The 17,119-nt window shown below is 37.9% G+C and overlaps 1 protein-coding gene across 2 annotated transcripts in view; it reads left to right on the forward strand.

Moving 5' to 3' along the window:
• Positions 1–17,119, forward strand: part of LOC122806652 (immunoglobulin superfamily DCC subclass member 4-like) — a 2,205,210-nt gene that overhangs the window by 2,130,836 nt on the left and 57,255 nt on the right. For both annotated transcript variants that reach the window (XM_044077249.1, XM_044077250.1), the window contains exon 19: positions 13,159–13,323. In XM_044077249.1, coding sequence (XP_043933184.1) covers positions 13,159–13,323 — 165 coding nt within the window. The remainder of the gene's footprint in view (positions 1–13,158; positions 13,324–17,119) is intronic.

Consider the following 17,119-nt stretch of genomic DNA (forward strand, 5'->3'; position numbering starts at 1 on the left):
TTACCATGATAGGGAGGCCCTTGTGCTGAGTATTTGCAGTGGATTGCAGGAGGAGTCTGAGGGAGATCTGTTGACTGATCTCCTTAGTGAGGCTCGGACTGTAGCAATGTCCTAGCAGCTATCTCCTACCCAGGCTCGAGAAATCTGAGCAGTGTTACAGGAGTTTGGGGACATGTTCACTGGGAAACCGTGCAGTCACCTGGTGCAGTACCAGGTGGATAAAGGACCCCAAAATCCTCTTAGGCAGGCCCCTCATAGGGTGCCTGAGAGAGTCAAGCAGCCTCTGAGGAAGGAGATACAGGAGATGTTGGTACTAGGGGTAATTCAAGAGTCCAACAGTCCCTGGGTCTCCCCACTGGTGCTGGTGCCAAAGAAGGATGGCAGCACTGAACTACAGGAAATTAAATAGTCACAAAGAGTTAGATGCTAACCCCATGCCTAGGACAGATGATGCCCTAGAGCAGCTGGGTGGGGCTAAGTATTTTACAACCATTGATCTTACCAAGGGTTACTGGCAGGTGCCCTTGACTCCCAGTGCTATAGAGAAGTCAGCCGTTGTGACTCCTTTTGGCTTGTATGAGTTCACAAAGATGCCCTTTGGGATGAAAAATGCCCCAGCAACTTTCCAGAGGCTGGTAGATCATATCCTAGCAGGGGCAGGAGGGGTTGCCCTTGCTTACCTAGATGATATTGTCATCTACAGCCATTCCTGGCAAGAGCACCTTCAACATGTCAGGGAGGTGCTGGGCAGACTACATCAGGCAGGGTTGACCATTAAGCCCAGCAATTGTCAGGTGGGGTCTATATTAGAACATCAAAGTTTCACAACTTTGAATGTTCTAATATCGACCCCTGTTCAGCGAACGCTGAAAATAGCAAAGCTGCAGAAAACCAAATTTTTTCCTAGGGAAAGAATTCAGTTGTCTGTTTCTGTTGCTTCACTATTTTCAGCACTGTGGTGGAAAGTTACAGGTCGGGTTCAGGTAAGTGTGCGATTGTGTGGACATGAGGGTTAGGGCGAGTTAGGTGAGTTAGGGTGAGCGTGCAGGTCAGGTAATTGTGTGATTGTGTGGACGTGAGGGTTAGGGTGGGTTAGGTGAGTTAGGGTTAGAGCACAGGTGAAGTGAGTGTGCTATAGTGACAGACCTTAGGGTTAGAGTTTGTGTTAAGGCAAGTGGATAGTTAGTGGTGTATGTACAGTTAAGTGTAGGGTTAGATGTAAGATTTTAGGTGCATGTGTGTGGACTGCTGTTTGTTTGGTGTGCTTGTGTTGTGTGTATGTGTTTCGGAACAGCAAATATTTTCCCTAGAAAAAAATTTGCTGTTCTGCATGTTCGATGTTGTCAGCGTTCGTTGAATAGGGGTTGATATTAGAACATTCAAAGTTGTTAAACTTCGATGTTCTAATATAGACCCATCAGGTGGGTATGACAGAGGTCTCCTGCCTGGGACATAGAGTGGGGAGTAGTAAGATCAGGCCAGATCCTGCCAAAGTGGAAGCTATTCAGGCATGGCCTGCCCCTGCTACCAAAAAGCAGGTGAGGGCATTCTTAGGGACAGCAGGGTACTTGCAGAAAGTTTATCTCCAGTTATAGTACCATAGCTGCTCCCCTCACCGACCTGACAAGGAAGAACAGGCCAGATAAGGTAGTGTGGATCACAGCATGTGGGCAGACATTCCAGAAGCTTAAAGAAAGCTTTGGGAGGACCCGCTGTGTTAGCCAGTCCAGATTACAGCAAATAATTTGTTGTGCAGGTGGATGCTTCAAACCAAGGGGTGGGGGCTGTGCTTAACCAGATTTCCTCAGAGGGAGAAGAGCACCCAGTGGTATATCTCAGTCATAGGCTCCAACCCAGGGAAGAATGCTATGCAGCTGTAGAAAATGAATGTGCAGCCATAGTGTGGGCACTGTAAAAACTTCAGCCTTATCTGTATGGAAGAAAATTCACTGTAGTGACAGATCACAATCCCCTAACATGGTTAAACAGAGCCAGCCAGCAAAATGCCAAGTTGGTAAGATGGAGCCTAGGGTTGCAAGCATATGATATGTCAGTGTAGCACCACAGTGGGATTAGCAATGCCAACGCAGATGGGCTCTCAAGACAGGGAATTGAGTAAGGTATACTCGGGTTGACCTAACCCTCTCAAGTAACGTTTCTCAAGGGTCACTTGAAAAACTAGCTTGAGTTCTCTGGGGGGGGGGGTATGTGAAGGCTGCCAGCCTAGCTAGATAGAATTTTGTAGATAATTCTGTCATTTGTAAATAGTAATATAAGCCACAGGCTTGTTCTCTTAAATGTGAAAAGACTGTATTGGATGTTGAACTGCAGAAATGTAACAACAGTGCACTCTGCTGTAAGAAATCTGATAAGCCAAGCATTTTATGACTGTTTTGATCTCAGGGCTTGGAGCCATGGTGTCTGCACCAGCAGATTCTTTCTATTGTTTTGAGACTAGAGTTAATTGCTAGATTTTACGTATATACAACGTCTTTAATTGCTGTAGGTTCCTGACCAGGTGCAAGCTTACTAAGAAATGTTAATGTACAGTTTCTGTTAGCCTAGGAAGCCAGAGAATTGTTAAGAATGATGTAATTTTAAATGAGTCAGCAGGATGTATGATCAATTTAAAGGACTTTCTCTGAGATTGAGATAGAGGATTTTGCATTTCTCTTCAGAACTGACCACTCACCAGCACTTGCTTTATTCTGTCTGTAAGTAAGTAGTATCTTAGAATTTAGTGTATCTCCCAGAAATAGATATAACATAGTAAGTTTAGTCCAGCTGTTTTCTATATTGATGTCAGAACTATTCTACTGTATTATTTTAAGCATTTTCATGTGATCCCTGAACTCTTGTCTAGCAATGTCTAGTAAGAAGTATTGTTTGCGTTTTTATTATTTATTATTAAATATTTTTAAACCTTTCAACTGTGGCTGTTTTGTGTGGAGATCATTTAAGCTCTAGAGTACATTGCGTGTATGTAGTGATACTGTATAAAGCCACTCCAAATAAGCCTTGCTGCTCAGTCACACTTACCATTTGGATAATAATATTGCACAGTAATAATTGGACACTCTTTGGTAAGGGCCTTTTTAGTAGCTAAGTAAGGTTCCTAGTGGCAGTGATTACTACCTTATAGCCTGGACAGAAGGGGCACAGCTAGTGAACCTGTGCTAGCATTCCCAAGGAGAGTCTGTGTGGTTGTATATAAATCATATCTCAAAGTATGTGTGTGTGTGTGTGTGTCAGCTACTTGGGCTGGGACACAAAGCAGTGGTTGGACAGAGAGAGCTCTTGGAGGACTTGGCTATGGACCCTGGCTAAGGCTCACACTCTATAGCTGTGCCAGTGGGGAGTCTTATTGGGGATCTGGAGAGTTAGGGAGAAACCAGTCCCAGACTGACTGTGCTCTGTTTGTGCTCTTAAGGGAAATTGTACTTTACTGTGTGTGTATTTGTTATCCTTCCCAGTATGGACGCCCCTCACTGGTGTTAGTGGTGAGAATTGAGGCTCCTTGATTACTGGGCCAGTGCACAGGCATCACACAAGCATCTCACAATGTCTTTCATGCCTCTTGGGATTCCCACTCCACCACTAATTTTAGTAGTTTCTTCTATGATTCTACAACACTCTGCATGAAAAAATGCTTTCAGAGATTCAGAAAGTAGTTAGTCTTTATGATGTGTTTGTTAACCTTTCTTCCTTGTCTGTTCTTGTTGTTCAGGAAAACGCCCTCACATCTTCTTGACATATTGTTGTGCAACAATGCTCTATACCCCTGCCCCCATTTCCTCTGGTCTCTGGGGAGAACACATTTAATGGCTCCCTCTTGAAATGTCATCAGTTGAAATACGAAGTGTCAACAAGAAAAAAAGAACTGAAAATGCCAGAGAAAAACAAATTGAACATCTCTCATCTCCCAAAGAAGTTATTTTATACAGGGGGACAATCCACCACACCTCTAATCTTATAAGTACTAACTCCAAGATCACCATACCTCAGGAAAAAAGGGAATATTCAGAGAAATGGCAGTCTTGGATTTAGTATAGGTAAGTCAGGATATTCAGCCATTCTGTGTCAGCATTATGGGACTTGCTGTAGTGGGTCTCAACATTTCAGATGGTTACTGATGTAAGTCCTCTGTCTTCTGGTTATTTCACTGGTGTTTTTCTTTGCAATCCATCATTTGATCCAGTTCTATACTGTTGGACACAAAGCAGAATTAAAATTGGAGTATAGCTGTGAGTTTCTTTATGGCAATTTTTCTCCTAGATCATATACATGGCAGCATGAGTTTAATCATTTACTGTGACCAGTTACAGTCATAGACACCTTGTTTCTTCAAAGACTGCCTAGCATATGTATGGGGATATCTGTAATATCTAGCAAAAATAAAATGGTTGAAGTTATGATAAATCAAGTGGTAACAGAAGCAAACAAATATGTAAACAAAAAAAAAACATTTGAGCCACGCTGAAAAAAACTGATGTCCATGCAAATTTATGCTTGGTGCAAGTTTAACAGAGTAGACTTTCACCATACATGGCTTCCTTTGGCAAATACAGCAACTGCATGAAGTGCATCAGTTTAACACTCTCTAAAAAGTCACATGACTAATGAATGTCACATGACTAAAAAGTGAAGTTAAGTGTTTCAAGATAAAATTTTTTATATATAAAATAAGATTAAAAACAATATTCTTCTTCTTCTTTCGGCTTTTCCCGGTTAGGGGTCCGCAACAGCGGATCATCTGTCTGCTCATCATTGGCAGTGGAGTTTTACAGTGTCAATTTGCCAGCCCGGCGCCCAACCTTCCACGAAAGGCACGCACACACTCATACCTAGGACCAGTTTAGAATTTCCAATCCATCTACTGCATGTCTTTGGGATGTGGGAGGAAACCAGTGCACCGGGAGGAAACCCATGCGACCACAGGGAGGACATGCAGACTCCGCACAGAAGGCACCCCAGCCGAGAATCGAACCAGAGAACCTCTTGCTGTGAGGTGGCAATGCTAACCACTGCACCACTGCAGCTGCCCAAGTTAAAAAACAATATAATTATCTAAAATCATAAAAATCTAGAATGATAAAAAAACAAATCATAAAATTCAAACTTTTATGTGGATGTCATTCAGTAGAGGCTTTAAAGAAACATACCCATTTAGCAAAGGGGGTAAGTGTGCCCTAAGGCACAAAATCCAGTGAAACTCATCTAATTCAGTCTCATGTATAACATTTCATCCATGAATTTTATCATACAACACATGTAGAATACAAAATTTGAAACAATGTTGAGGTCCTTTCTCAAGTTGGTGCTTATAAAGGGCATTGTATTATATATCTATTTGCTTCTGTTACCACTTGATTTACCATGAGTTCAACTGTTTTGTTTTTACCTTTTGTTGGTTTTATGTAGTTCTGTGTGGACATGCAGAAATTTAATGCTGTTCCTTCTACTAGTAATTAACCAGTCTTGTATCTGTTCAGTATGAATGAGCTGTTTAATGTTACTATGAATTCCCTATTAAGTTCCTTTGGGGAGGATTAGTCAGTGAGGATTGGTCAGTGAATGAAGAACAGTGCAACCAAAGCACTGATACACTAGCAGAGTTTAAGCTTAAGCTAATGCAGTTTAAGGAGAGTGCTTATCATTTTATGAGAGTGCAATGGCAGGGACTTAGCTTCAATCCATATCTGAAATTGGAAGTTGTTCCACTTGTGTTGAGAATACTAAAGATGCCCAAATATAACGATAAGTATTTTGATTTACTGAGAAGGTGGCAGCTAATAAATATAATATGCTCATTCCATTATATGGAATTTAAGAATGTTTTCTTTGAATCTGTAGAGAAGGAATTATGGAATGAGCTGGAGACAATATATGCTGACTTAACTGTCAGCATCGAACAGAATGTTCACACTATTCTTTTACAAGAGGTGTGTGGATGAAGCCTTTGTTTTGAACAGAGACTGACTGAGACCAAAAAAGAAAACTGTGCAGAGTTATTCATGATTTTCACAGGGGAGATATTTTTAAATTGAACAGAGATCGATCTGATAGGCAGACACGGAATGTGACGACCACCTCCCCTTCTAAACAACAGCCTGCTGCAGGTCCTATTGTGGATCCATCTATTAGTGTGCTGTCGTCCACTAATGTACCTTCCAGTGTGTTGTCATGCAGTAACATACCTTCTAATGATGTCACTTCATTGGCTCCACCCTTTTCTTTCACTCCTCCACCTACGCATGTTACCACTCTGTCTACAGCTATGAACTGAGGACAGCTAACTCCTATCGGTACAAATTTGGTGCGAGCCTTGGATCCGATTGATTTGCCTTTTTTCTCTCATCCTAGGAGAGAGAGAAGCAACTGTTCAACCTGTGACAATTGAACACTTCCAAGTGGCCTGTAATGAGAAGTCAGACAAGAAATTAACAAGACTGGTATTTAATTTATCTGATTATTGCCTCAGTAAGAATGTGCTTTCAGTCCTTGAGAGGGGCTTAACTTTTGTACCTTCATGCTTGTTTGATGTTTCTAAAACCTTGGCAGAATTTAAGTATTTTGTACGTAACGTAAATCTTAAAAGTTATATTTGGCTTGTCTAATAATATGAATGATGATGTAAATGACATTCCTAAATGGAAGTGTGTATGTTTCTTACATTCATTATGTTATACAGGTTTTTGAATGGGCTGCCAAGAAGGAGATTTATAATTTAAGAAGGAGATTTATAATTTGTACGCGAGTCATAATTTGGGCAAACTTAATAATCTGCTTGAAGAACATGAGGCCATGAGATCCCTTGCCTCTAATGATAGTATAGTGATTAAAAATGCAGACAAGGGTGGGGACATTGTACTGAGCACAGATTTTTACATTAAGAGTATAGAGACCATGTTGGCTGGTGCAGAATATATGAATATTACCAGGCAGGATTCTTCTAAAATAATGCATGAAATATCAAAAGTTCTTCTTTCATCACAAGAACAATGTGAAATCACTGCTCAGATGTTTGACTATTTCCATGTAGCTGCAGCTAAGATACCCTTTATTTATGGGTAACCAAAGAATCATAAGTCCTTACAGAATACACCATTTAGACCTATAGTGTCAGCTAAGGGCTGGGTTACTGAGCCCATTTCTAACTTTCTTGAGACACAACTTAGAGTTGGTTTTGAGAATACTGGCACTATTATTAAGGACACCACTGAGTTCTTGGAACAGTTGCATGAATGGTTAAAAACTGGTTTGTTGAAAGGTAGCTGTTTTACTACTATGGATGTTTTTATAATTATACCGAATGATTTAGGTATCCATTATGTTAAAGAGTATCTTTTAGAATATACTGAATATACCCAAGATTGTATAAATACTTTGTGCCTTTCATTGAAATTGGAATTGACTAGCAATGTGTTTTTATTTCAAAATAAATTATATAGACAATGAAGTGGTGTTTATATAGACAGTTATGTGGTGTGGTAATGGGTACTCCTGTCATCAATACATACGCAAATATGGTCACACACATATGGGAGTGTAGGTTTATTTTATCAGATAAAAAACCTTATCTTTCTAATGTGGCATTCTACCAACAATTTGTAAATGATCTGTTTTGCATTTGGTGTGGCACCAGTTTGAAGGATTTTATCAGTATATTTCAAATACAACTGTGTTTCTTAGTTTTAAGGAGCATGTTTCTGTGAATAGGATTGAGTTCTTGGATGTTATGATCTTTAATGCAGCTGATGGTACACTAGGTCACACCTTCTACTATAAACCTTTTAAGCATAATTCCTACCATCACAGGGCTAGTATGCATCCACAGCACACATTTAGAAGTGGAGTGAAAAGTCAGATGATGCCAGTTACTAGGATGAATACTTGTGATGGTTTGATGAGAGCTCAATTGGATGATGTGGTTATGAGTTTTACTGATAGAGGTTGCTCCCTGAGTGAGGATGAGAGTATACATCAACAGGTATCACAGCAAAGGTTGTCTTAGAGTGAAATTTGCCCAAATAGATCCGATAACTTTGTTAGATGTATATTGATACATAATAACAGTACACATCAAGTGAAGCAAGCTATTGGTAAATAATGGCATATGTTGCATGATGTACTTGAACTTAAGGGTGTTATTTAACATAAACCAAGTTTTGTCCACAAGAAATGCCCTAATTTAAAACAGCTGCTGTGCTATAAAGAGCAGCTTAATTTTCATTTGCACATCAAGATTAGTAGAAAAGGTACTTTTAGATGTGGTAAATGCACCCATTGTCAATATATTTATACTGATAAAACAGTTATTCATCCAGTTTTTCATACTGCATATAAACTAAGGGCCACGGGCAATTGTGATAGTAAAAATCTGGTATACTTAACAATGTGTAAGCTATGTGATGCCTACTATGTAGGAAAAACAAATCAGAAGTTACAACAAAGGATTGGTAACCATATGTCTGAATGTAAAAGGAAGATAGTTACCAATGCCTTTTATAAGCACCGTCTTGAGAAAGGGACCTCAACATTGTTTTAAATTTAGTATTTTGCATGTGTTGTATGATAAAATTTATGTAGAAAATGTTATACATGACACTGAATTAGATGAGTTTCACTAGATTTTGCACCTTAGGGCACACTTCCCCCCTTTACTAAATGGGTTTGTTTCTTTAAAGCCTCTACTGAATGACATCCTCATGAAAGTTTGAATTTTATGATTTTTTTTATGATTCTAGATTTTTTATGATTTTTAGATTATTATATGGTTTTGAATCTTATTTTATATTAAAAAAATCGTTTTGTGAAATACGTCACTTTTTAGTTATGTGATTTTAGTCATATGACTTTTTAGTCATGTGACCTTTTAAAGAGTATTAAACTGATGCACTTCATGTTGTTGCTAGATTTGGCTGAGGAAGCAGTGTATGGTGAAAGTTTACTGTTTGTTAAACTTGCAGCAAGAATAAATTTGCATTGACTTCAGTAACAGCATGGTTCAAGTATTTTTGTTATATATATATATATATATATATATATATATATATATATATATATATGTGTGTGTGTGTGTGTGTGTGTGTGTGTGCATATAATATGTGTACTGTGAAAAATTCTGATCAAAATAATGTACGTCACATACACATACTGCACTCAAAAGTCAGTCTGAGGCTAATTTGCTTTCACACACAGAATGACTTCCCCCGCTCCTCTCAAAAAATAAACAGTTTCTGGCTGGTATGCCTTCAGTGTTGACCAGTGCTCAAGTGAAATTCTCTGGACAAAGTAATGAGTTTCATCTTTTTCTGTCAATGTCTCTCTCCGCCTCTATCTCTGACCTGCACACACAAACACACATACAGTCAAAGTAATGATCCTGTAGCATTAAAAGAATGACCTTAATTTTCAGTAACTTTCAGACAGAAACCAACTTCCTTCCCCCAAAATAACCACTTTCTGGCTAGTTTTATCTGTAATGTTTGCCTGTGATCAAGGTGTCTGGTCTTTTGCCAGGAGTAGGTTTCTGCTTGGTCTACATCTCTATCAAGTTCTCTCTAAGCAAAAGATAGATAGACCTAATTTCTGTGCATGAGGAGAGGGGGGAGTCATTCTGTCTGTTCAATTTTGTTATATTTCTCCAAATTTCAGGGTATTTTTATCATTGACTTTTACTGTTGTGTTCCCAACAACTCTGTTATTCAATATGCGGATGACTCAACAATAATCTGCACCTCCAAAACCATACCCGAACTGTTCACACACTCAGCAAGCATTCTCTTCCATTGAAAACTGAATGTCCACTTATCATCTTGCATTCAACCCAAACAAAACCAAACAACTTCTCTTCACTCCTAAAAAAAATCATAATAAACAAACCTGACTTCAAAATCTACTCACTTAACAAAACCACCTTAGAAGTCGTCTCACATACAAAACTGTTAGGTGTCACCATTAATGAAAGCTTAACCTTCAATGATCATATTCACAGCAGCATTAAAAAAAACACCAAAAGCTAGGAACCCTATACAGACATAAACACTTCCTCAGCCCACCACCAAACAAACCCTGGCCTCTACCTTCCTACTACCAACCTTATTATATGGTGCCCCCTCACAAACATTTGGACATGTCTAAAAACCAAAATGGAAGCCTGTTGTAACAAATCGCAAGATTCGCAACCAATGCCACCTACTCCTCCCTCCACTGTTTCTCACTTCACACACTAAAATGGCTTGAATTGCCACAATACCTCATCTATCAGAAGCTTACCATAGCCCACAAAATATTCTATAAACCTCTCGACTGTCCAGCCCTTTCCTCATCACTAACTCAATACCACCCAAACAGACCCCTCAGATCAAACAGTGAGACCCTGCTAGTCATTCAAAAAGCTATACTCCCCGCTGGTCAGGCTCTCTATTCCTTCTACATTGCCAAACTCTGGAATTCACTCCCATCAGAGCCACCAATGATGCTATCTCCTTCAAAAACACCCTACAATTCTATCTAACTTCCCACTGGCAATGCTCCTGTTCCACACCCCATGTAACCTGATCCTCCACTGCTGTTACTCTCTCGCCCATTTCTCTATACATCCATCTATCATCCTACACTACTGTCACTCTCACTTATTTCACAATCTACCTCTCACACCTGCCACACAAAAATCCTCCTCTGTTCCTTTCTGCAGTCTAATTTATTAACACTATCCTACTACACATTGCCCTTTTAAATACTCCTAGTCATCTATCACTTCTTTCTTCCTTATATTTCATACAGCACTATGACCCATTTAAGATTGCCAAATGTCTTTAACATATATATAAGTAATATTAACTTGCTGTAGCTAATAGTAGTTTTTGTTCCAATTTTGACTTTGTTGTTTGTTCTTTGTTGTATTAATGTCATTTGTTACTGTTATATTGTACTTATGTTTCCTTGGAGCTTTTCTCCCCAGGCCTCTACTAAAAACGGGCTCATTATGGCCCAGTGGACACTCCTGGTAAACAAATGTAAAATAAAAAAAATAATAATAAATAAACGTCCTTCATACTGCTCACAAGTTTATCTGGAAAAGAAAACCATCACTGAGTGCTTTATCTCCATTTCGCAGTCTCTCAACAAATAGTGAAAGATCATTAGATAACTCCTGATGTTTGTTATAGTTAAACAGCTGGTGTTGCTTATCTAGCAACATGCTGTGAATTAGTTGCTATTAACCTGTTGCTATGAAACATGGAAGGAAGTGAACCAGCAAAATAATGACAAACTGGCTGTATCACTGTAGTGTTCAATTTTGTTATATTTCTTCAAATTTCAGGGTCATTATTTTGTTACTATAGTATTTGTGTTAAAAATATTTAACTATAAACTGTCCTAAGGATAAAAATGATATTAATTTAAAAATTGTAGTTTTACAGTTTTAAAATAGATATATATATATATACATGAAAACCTAGTCATCTAAGGCATGCCTCTTGATCTCTTAATATAAGAAATCTAGAAAAAGACTAAAGTAATGGTGCAACAGAAGCCCAAAAATATGAGCAGATTTTAAATATTGATCTTGATTTTGCATTAGTCTGCATTTTCTGAAAGATATGAAGTGTGAAATTCACGTCTGTCATTTAGTTACTTCAGTCCTCAGTGATTTGTTAGAAAACATATCAAAAACATGAGGCAAAATTCTGGACTTTCTGTGAAATTTTGGGAAGTTGAGAAGTAGGTATCTCAATACAGAGTACTCTGGCAGTGCTGTTTGGTGCACTGATAATGCAGGGCTAAAATGAAGGCTATAATTTACTACTGCTGTGGTCAAATTTCAAGAACAAAAAAAAATTGGAGTTGCTGTACAGAAATCTTTCCTCTCCCACATATCCATACTGCCCAATGCAGGAAACTGTTAATGTGTATTGCTGGCAATTAAAATGCTTTTATTGGTAGTAGTTTATAAGGCCCTAATCAGAAAGAAGGCAGTTTAGGGCTTAGTGAAAGTCTTCCTCCCATTAGCCAGAGCTAATAACTCCAGGTTCCATCTTTATAGACAATGTGCATTGGCTGTATGGCTGTGTAAATAAAGTAAACAGTTGACACACAGAACACGTTTTAGATGCCTGAACATTGTTAACCAAACATTTCATGAATTATCCTTTAAGATAAGGATATGTGACTACAAGAAATTCTCTAGACAAAGTAATGAATCGCATCTTTTTTTCTGGCAGAGTCTCTCTCAGACTCACACACACAAACACACACTTAGTCAAAGTAATAATCTTTTAGCAGTGATAGAATGACTTTAAAGATCAGTAGCTTTCAAACACAAACTGACTCCATTCCCCCAAAATAACCACTTTCTGGCTGGTTAGGTACTTCTGTGTCCCTTTTCATACATTTTATGAGAGGGCAATTGGTATTGTGTTTAGAACTTCGGTGTGTAACTTAATGGATTTATTTTCTTTTGGGTGTATTACCATGCATGGCTAAGGGAAATAACGACCAAGCCTCTTAGCTAGAAATATTAGCAGTATTCTTTTATTAAATGTCTGTAGAGTTTGATGTCTGCTGTATGCACAAGGCAACTACTTGAATGCTGTGACAGTGACGGCTTTTTCATGAAAATATAGGGTGCCAGTAGTAGGATGGCAGTAGAGCAAGTGTGGTTATCACCAAGTAGGTTCACTGAAAGTCATTTTCAGTACACGTGGAAGCATAGTAACGGAACCTCTTCTTGTACAGAAATCCTGATAGACGAGAGAGTGTTTCAAGTAAAACTGCTTGCCCTGAAACATTCCTTTTTGTTGCTGCTGTGCACCTCCACTGTGCCTCATGACCCTACCAGTTCCATGCTGCTAGTCAGTATTCCGCAGGCAAAATTTGCTAAATACATTAAAATATGACTGAACAGTAGTGCAAAAATTGAATGTTATGAGCAGTTCTGCAAAAACTTCTTTGGGTTTTTTTGTAACCTACAAAGAAAGAAAGAATTTTATTATAATAACAATGTGCTGTAGATGTAACATTCATGTCATAGGCATGAATCAAAAATGTATTTGCTCGTACACTGCCTGACCACTATGCTAATTTGCATATGTTCTCTCTCTGGGGATGCGTGTGATATGCTCATTATACTGATTTTTTTTTTCATGATAGCCTGTATGGAATGGATCTGTTAATAGAAACTGGACAAATAACATAACCAGATACCAAGATACAGTTGCAGAAGAGTCTGCAGTTGCAGTTAATGGATCACTAAAACCTCCATTTAATGCTGGCCAGGAAATAATGCATCAAACACTTGCCGCTGATACTTGCAAGGTAAGAGACGTTAAACTAGTACATTTTTACACAAACTGCTGAGAAAAATAAACTTCTGCATGCAGTTTGTTTCTCTAGTTTAATTCCTAGTCATTCTGTAAACATAGCATTATCTCACACAGATTATACATATTCCAATAAAATGAGTGATACTATAATCAAGTTACTCCTTACATATATTATTATGTGCATATTACTGAGGATGGGATATGCTTTTGCGAAGAGATATGTGGTCCAAAACCAAAGTTTAACATTAATAAACTAATGGTAGAAAGCTGTAGTTCTGTGGCTTGCAGTAGAAAGTTATATAACGATAGCAAGTGGAATTCAAAAGTAAGCTCATTGACTGCTAGTTATACTGGTGCTATTAAAGGCAACAAGTACTCACTGTTAGAAAGATTGCAAAGAAGCAAGTTAAAGTTAATGTAATGCTGAGAGTTTTGGCTGCTAGGAAATGATGTAAATGTGTATTGATGATATCAGATATAGGATTAAAAGATAATACTGTCCCTTGTTTTCAAACCCGCAGTGGTGGTGCTGCGGTAGCATTGTCGCCTCATAGTAAGACGCTGTCCGGTTCGATTCTCAGCTAGAGCGTCTTCTGCGTGGAGACATGTGTGAATGGACGTATCTTTGTTGAAGGTTGTGCATCAGGGCTGGTAACTCGGCACATAAAAACCATATACCAATCATTAGCGAACCGGAGTTCCGCTGTAGCAACCCTAACCGGGAAAAGCCGAAAGACTCAACAACTGTCCCTTGTTTTCAAAGAGGTAGATGTATAGATTAGTGATCTAAGCTTGTTACTGATAGCTTTTTCTTAAGCAAAAAGCACTTAAAGCAAATGTAAATGATGAAACCATGAAGATCGTAGTTTGTTCTTCTATCTACAGAGTACCTAGCTGAGTTTTCCATAAATACCTGCTTTTGCTTTGAGAAAAATAGCCTGCAGGCAATTAATCAACAGAGGTCTGCTTGAAATCTGTGAGGGATATTGGCAAGCAGTTCAGGGAAATTGTGTGTAGTGAGTGAAATTTGTAAGGTGCAATATAATTAACTTTTAAAGGTATACAGAAAAGCCGTTAAATGGAAATAAATAGTTTGAGATGTGCATTATATGTGTCTGAGATAGTGGCTTAATAATTGCATTGAAGGACACCAAAAATAAAAAGTTAAACAATCTTCTACTTCTAATGATAGCTCAGGGCAGCCACATTACCATTATTCAATGTATATTTGTTTTGTGTAGGTACCCATGAGATATTTCAGGGACAGAAATTACAGTCCTGGAAATGCCAAGACTGGCATTGCTAGTCTATCTAAAACAAATGCTGAGTCCTTAACTGGGGTGTGTTGGAGTTTTCTCTGTACTCTAGACATAGCAATTTCAAGGTTAGTGAGCAGAAGATTTAGGGGACACGCTCTCAGATGTTGGGGTTCACCATTCACAAAATTGCTTTCCTCTAAGCATTTGCAAATTTCAAATGTTGAAATCTGACCTTACAGTCTGTCAGTTTCCAGAGTTGCTGTCACATGATCAGTAACAATGACAAGCATACACTTTGCATGTCTACCGTAGAGTCAAAGCAGTATGCCAGCTCAGTCCATGAGCAAGAGCAGATGTTTCATCACTTTGATGAGCACACCTCTAAAGTTTGACTGTAGTCAGAGTAAACAGACAAACCATTTTAATTTTTGTCCACAAACTTTAATGAATTTTGCAGAGCACTAGTACCATGACTGTTAGTGACATCAGCAATGGCAGATCTGATTTTAGACAGGTCTTCCAAATCTGCTAGGATTGGATTGTGTCAATCAGATGATAAACACCTGTTAGAATCAATGGTCTGTACAAATGTAATAACAGTATAATCATGCATTCTGTAGATTTGGTTTGTCAGTTGATTTTAAAAGTGTCATCTGTTAAAAATTAATACATATAATGTGGACCCCACAGAACACTTGCAAGACTTATATTCATAAATTTGATAACCAGTCAAATATGATTTTTATACTTGTGATTTGTGTTATTTGCTAATTGTGACTCAGTAATGCAATAAATAGCACAAAATGGGTTATGTGGCATTGCATGAAAATATAAGATTTTGGTGATAAACTTTGAATATTTTCTGCTTACACTTTTTTTAAACTGCTGCAGGTAGACTGACTGAGGAAAAGTCTTTGAATGATGTAAGCCCTAGATTCCTTCTCTCAGAGCAGCCTATCCACTGAATATCTGCTTGGGTACTGTTCAAGTTTTAAAGAGATTTGCATCAGTTTTGAATGTAAAGGCTTTCATGTCATTGTCCTTCCCAATAAAAACTGAAACTCATTGCTGTAAAGCCTCTTTAAGAGCACAGCATAAATAATATGTAGGATGTACTTCTTCTTCTTCTTTCAGCAATATGTAGTATGTACTAAAGCTATCAAACATTATATTACATGTGGATGATGACCGAAGGAGACAATGCACCTGTCTATTTTTCTTATAAAATGTCTTCTGCCTCCTTTGATCCCTGTTTCCCCTGCCTTCTACAGTTTTCACATTCTCTCTCAAGTTGGTATTTAACCATGGAATGTCTTATTTAACAGAATACAGGCACATTTTTGAAGAGCTTCTAACTTGTTGCCTTTTTCACCTTTCCAACCATATGCAGTCCATAGCTGATTGTTGTAAATGAATCCTGTATCCTTCCAGCTACTACTTTATATAGTTAGAGGAGAACATTCATAAAACACTCCTGTGATGTAAATAAGCCAAATGGAGTAATACTGGACACATAATATTCCATTTTAGCATTATATACTGTTTTGATCTCAGTAGGAGCAGTGGGAAGAATGTTGAAATACATTAATGTAATCAAAACTGCATTCTTAAATTACAATAGATACAAACACTACTTTTTGTTTCTTCACACTTAAGCACAACTGAAAAATAGGTCTTAAGGATTACCTAGCTTCTCAAGCTGGTCAATGAATAAACTAATGTCTGTGTCAAGCAGGTACTGATTTTTGGTAATTGATACAATGTCTTCTACTGCAGTATGTATTTGACAGTTTGGTTGTCTCACTAATCTATGGACCCTGTTCAGCCATGACCTGGGCAAAAATGGCATAAACAATAATTCAGTGAGCAAAACAGAAAATAATTTGGCAAGTGACATAATTAAGGGCAGTGACATCAATTTAACCATATGCAAAGACATTACAGATAATCAAAGAATGGCATTTGCTATTAATTTTACAAAATGGTCAGAGAGCTGTGTACATATTATAAAGTTCACTGCCAGTCCAACTTTTTAATAAATAGCAATAATAATTGCTAATTGTCAGAAATGTGCTGCATATTTATCGTAGCTTGATTTGTGCGCAATACTTAGCTATTTTGTTTAAAGCAGTTGTATATTTAGATATCCATGTTGTGTCTTACTAGCTTGCATTGAATGTGATGACAATTTGGTTCATTTTTGATAACTGGACATTGGAAGTTCATGTTTGCTGATACAGTATTTGAATTGAAAAGGTAATTTCTACTAAAGTTAAAACAAAAGTATGTCTCATTAAAGTTAAGGAATCTTGCCTAAGTTATGACTACTGATAGCAGGGAGAAAAAAGTTCAAGTTTTCTGGCTAGAAGACTGCAGCAGTTGAAATGTTTTAACTAAGAACGAAGCAAAGTTATTCTCAAATGAATTAATTATTCTCAAATTAATGAGCAACTGGTCTGATTCATTTTTTTTTTTTTGAATGTTCAGGCAGTGATGTTCTCTGAAACTTGTTAGGGAGATGAATCAAGA

Source organism: Protopterus annectens, chromosome 7.part0 (assembly GCF_019279795.1).
Source record: "Protopterus annectens isolate FY-2018-M chromosome 7.part0, PAN1.0, whole genome shotgun sequence".
In the NCBI taxonomy this organism is placed as follows: domain Eukaryota; kingdom Metazoa; phylum Chordata; order Ceratodontiformes; family Protopteridae; genus Protopterus; species Protopterus annectens.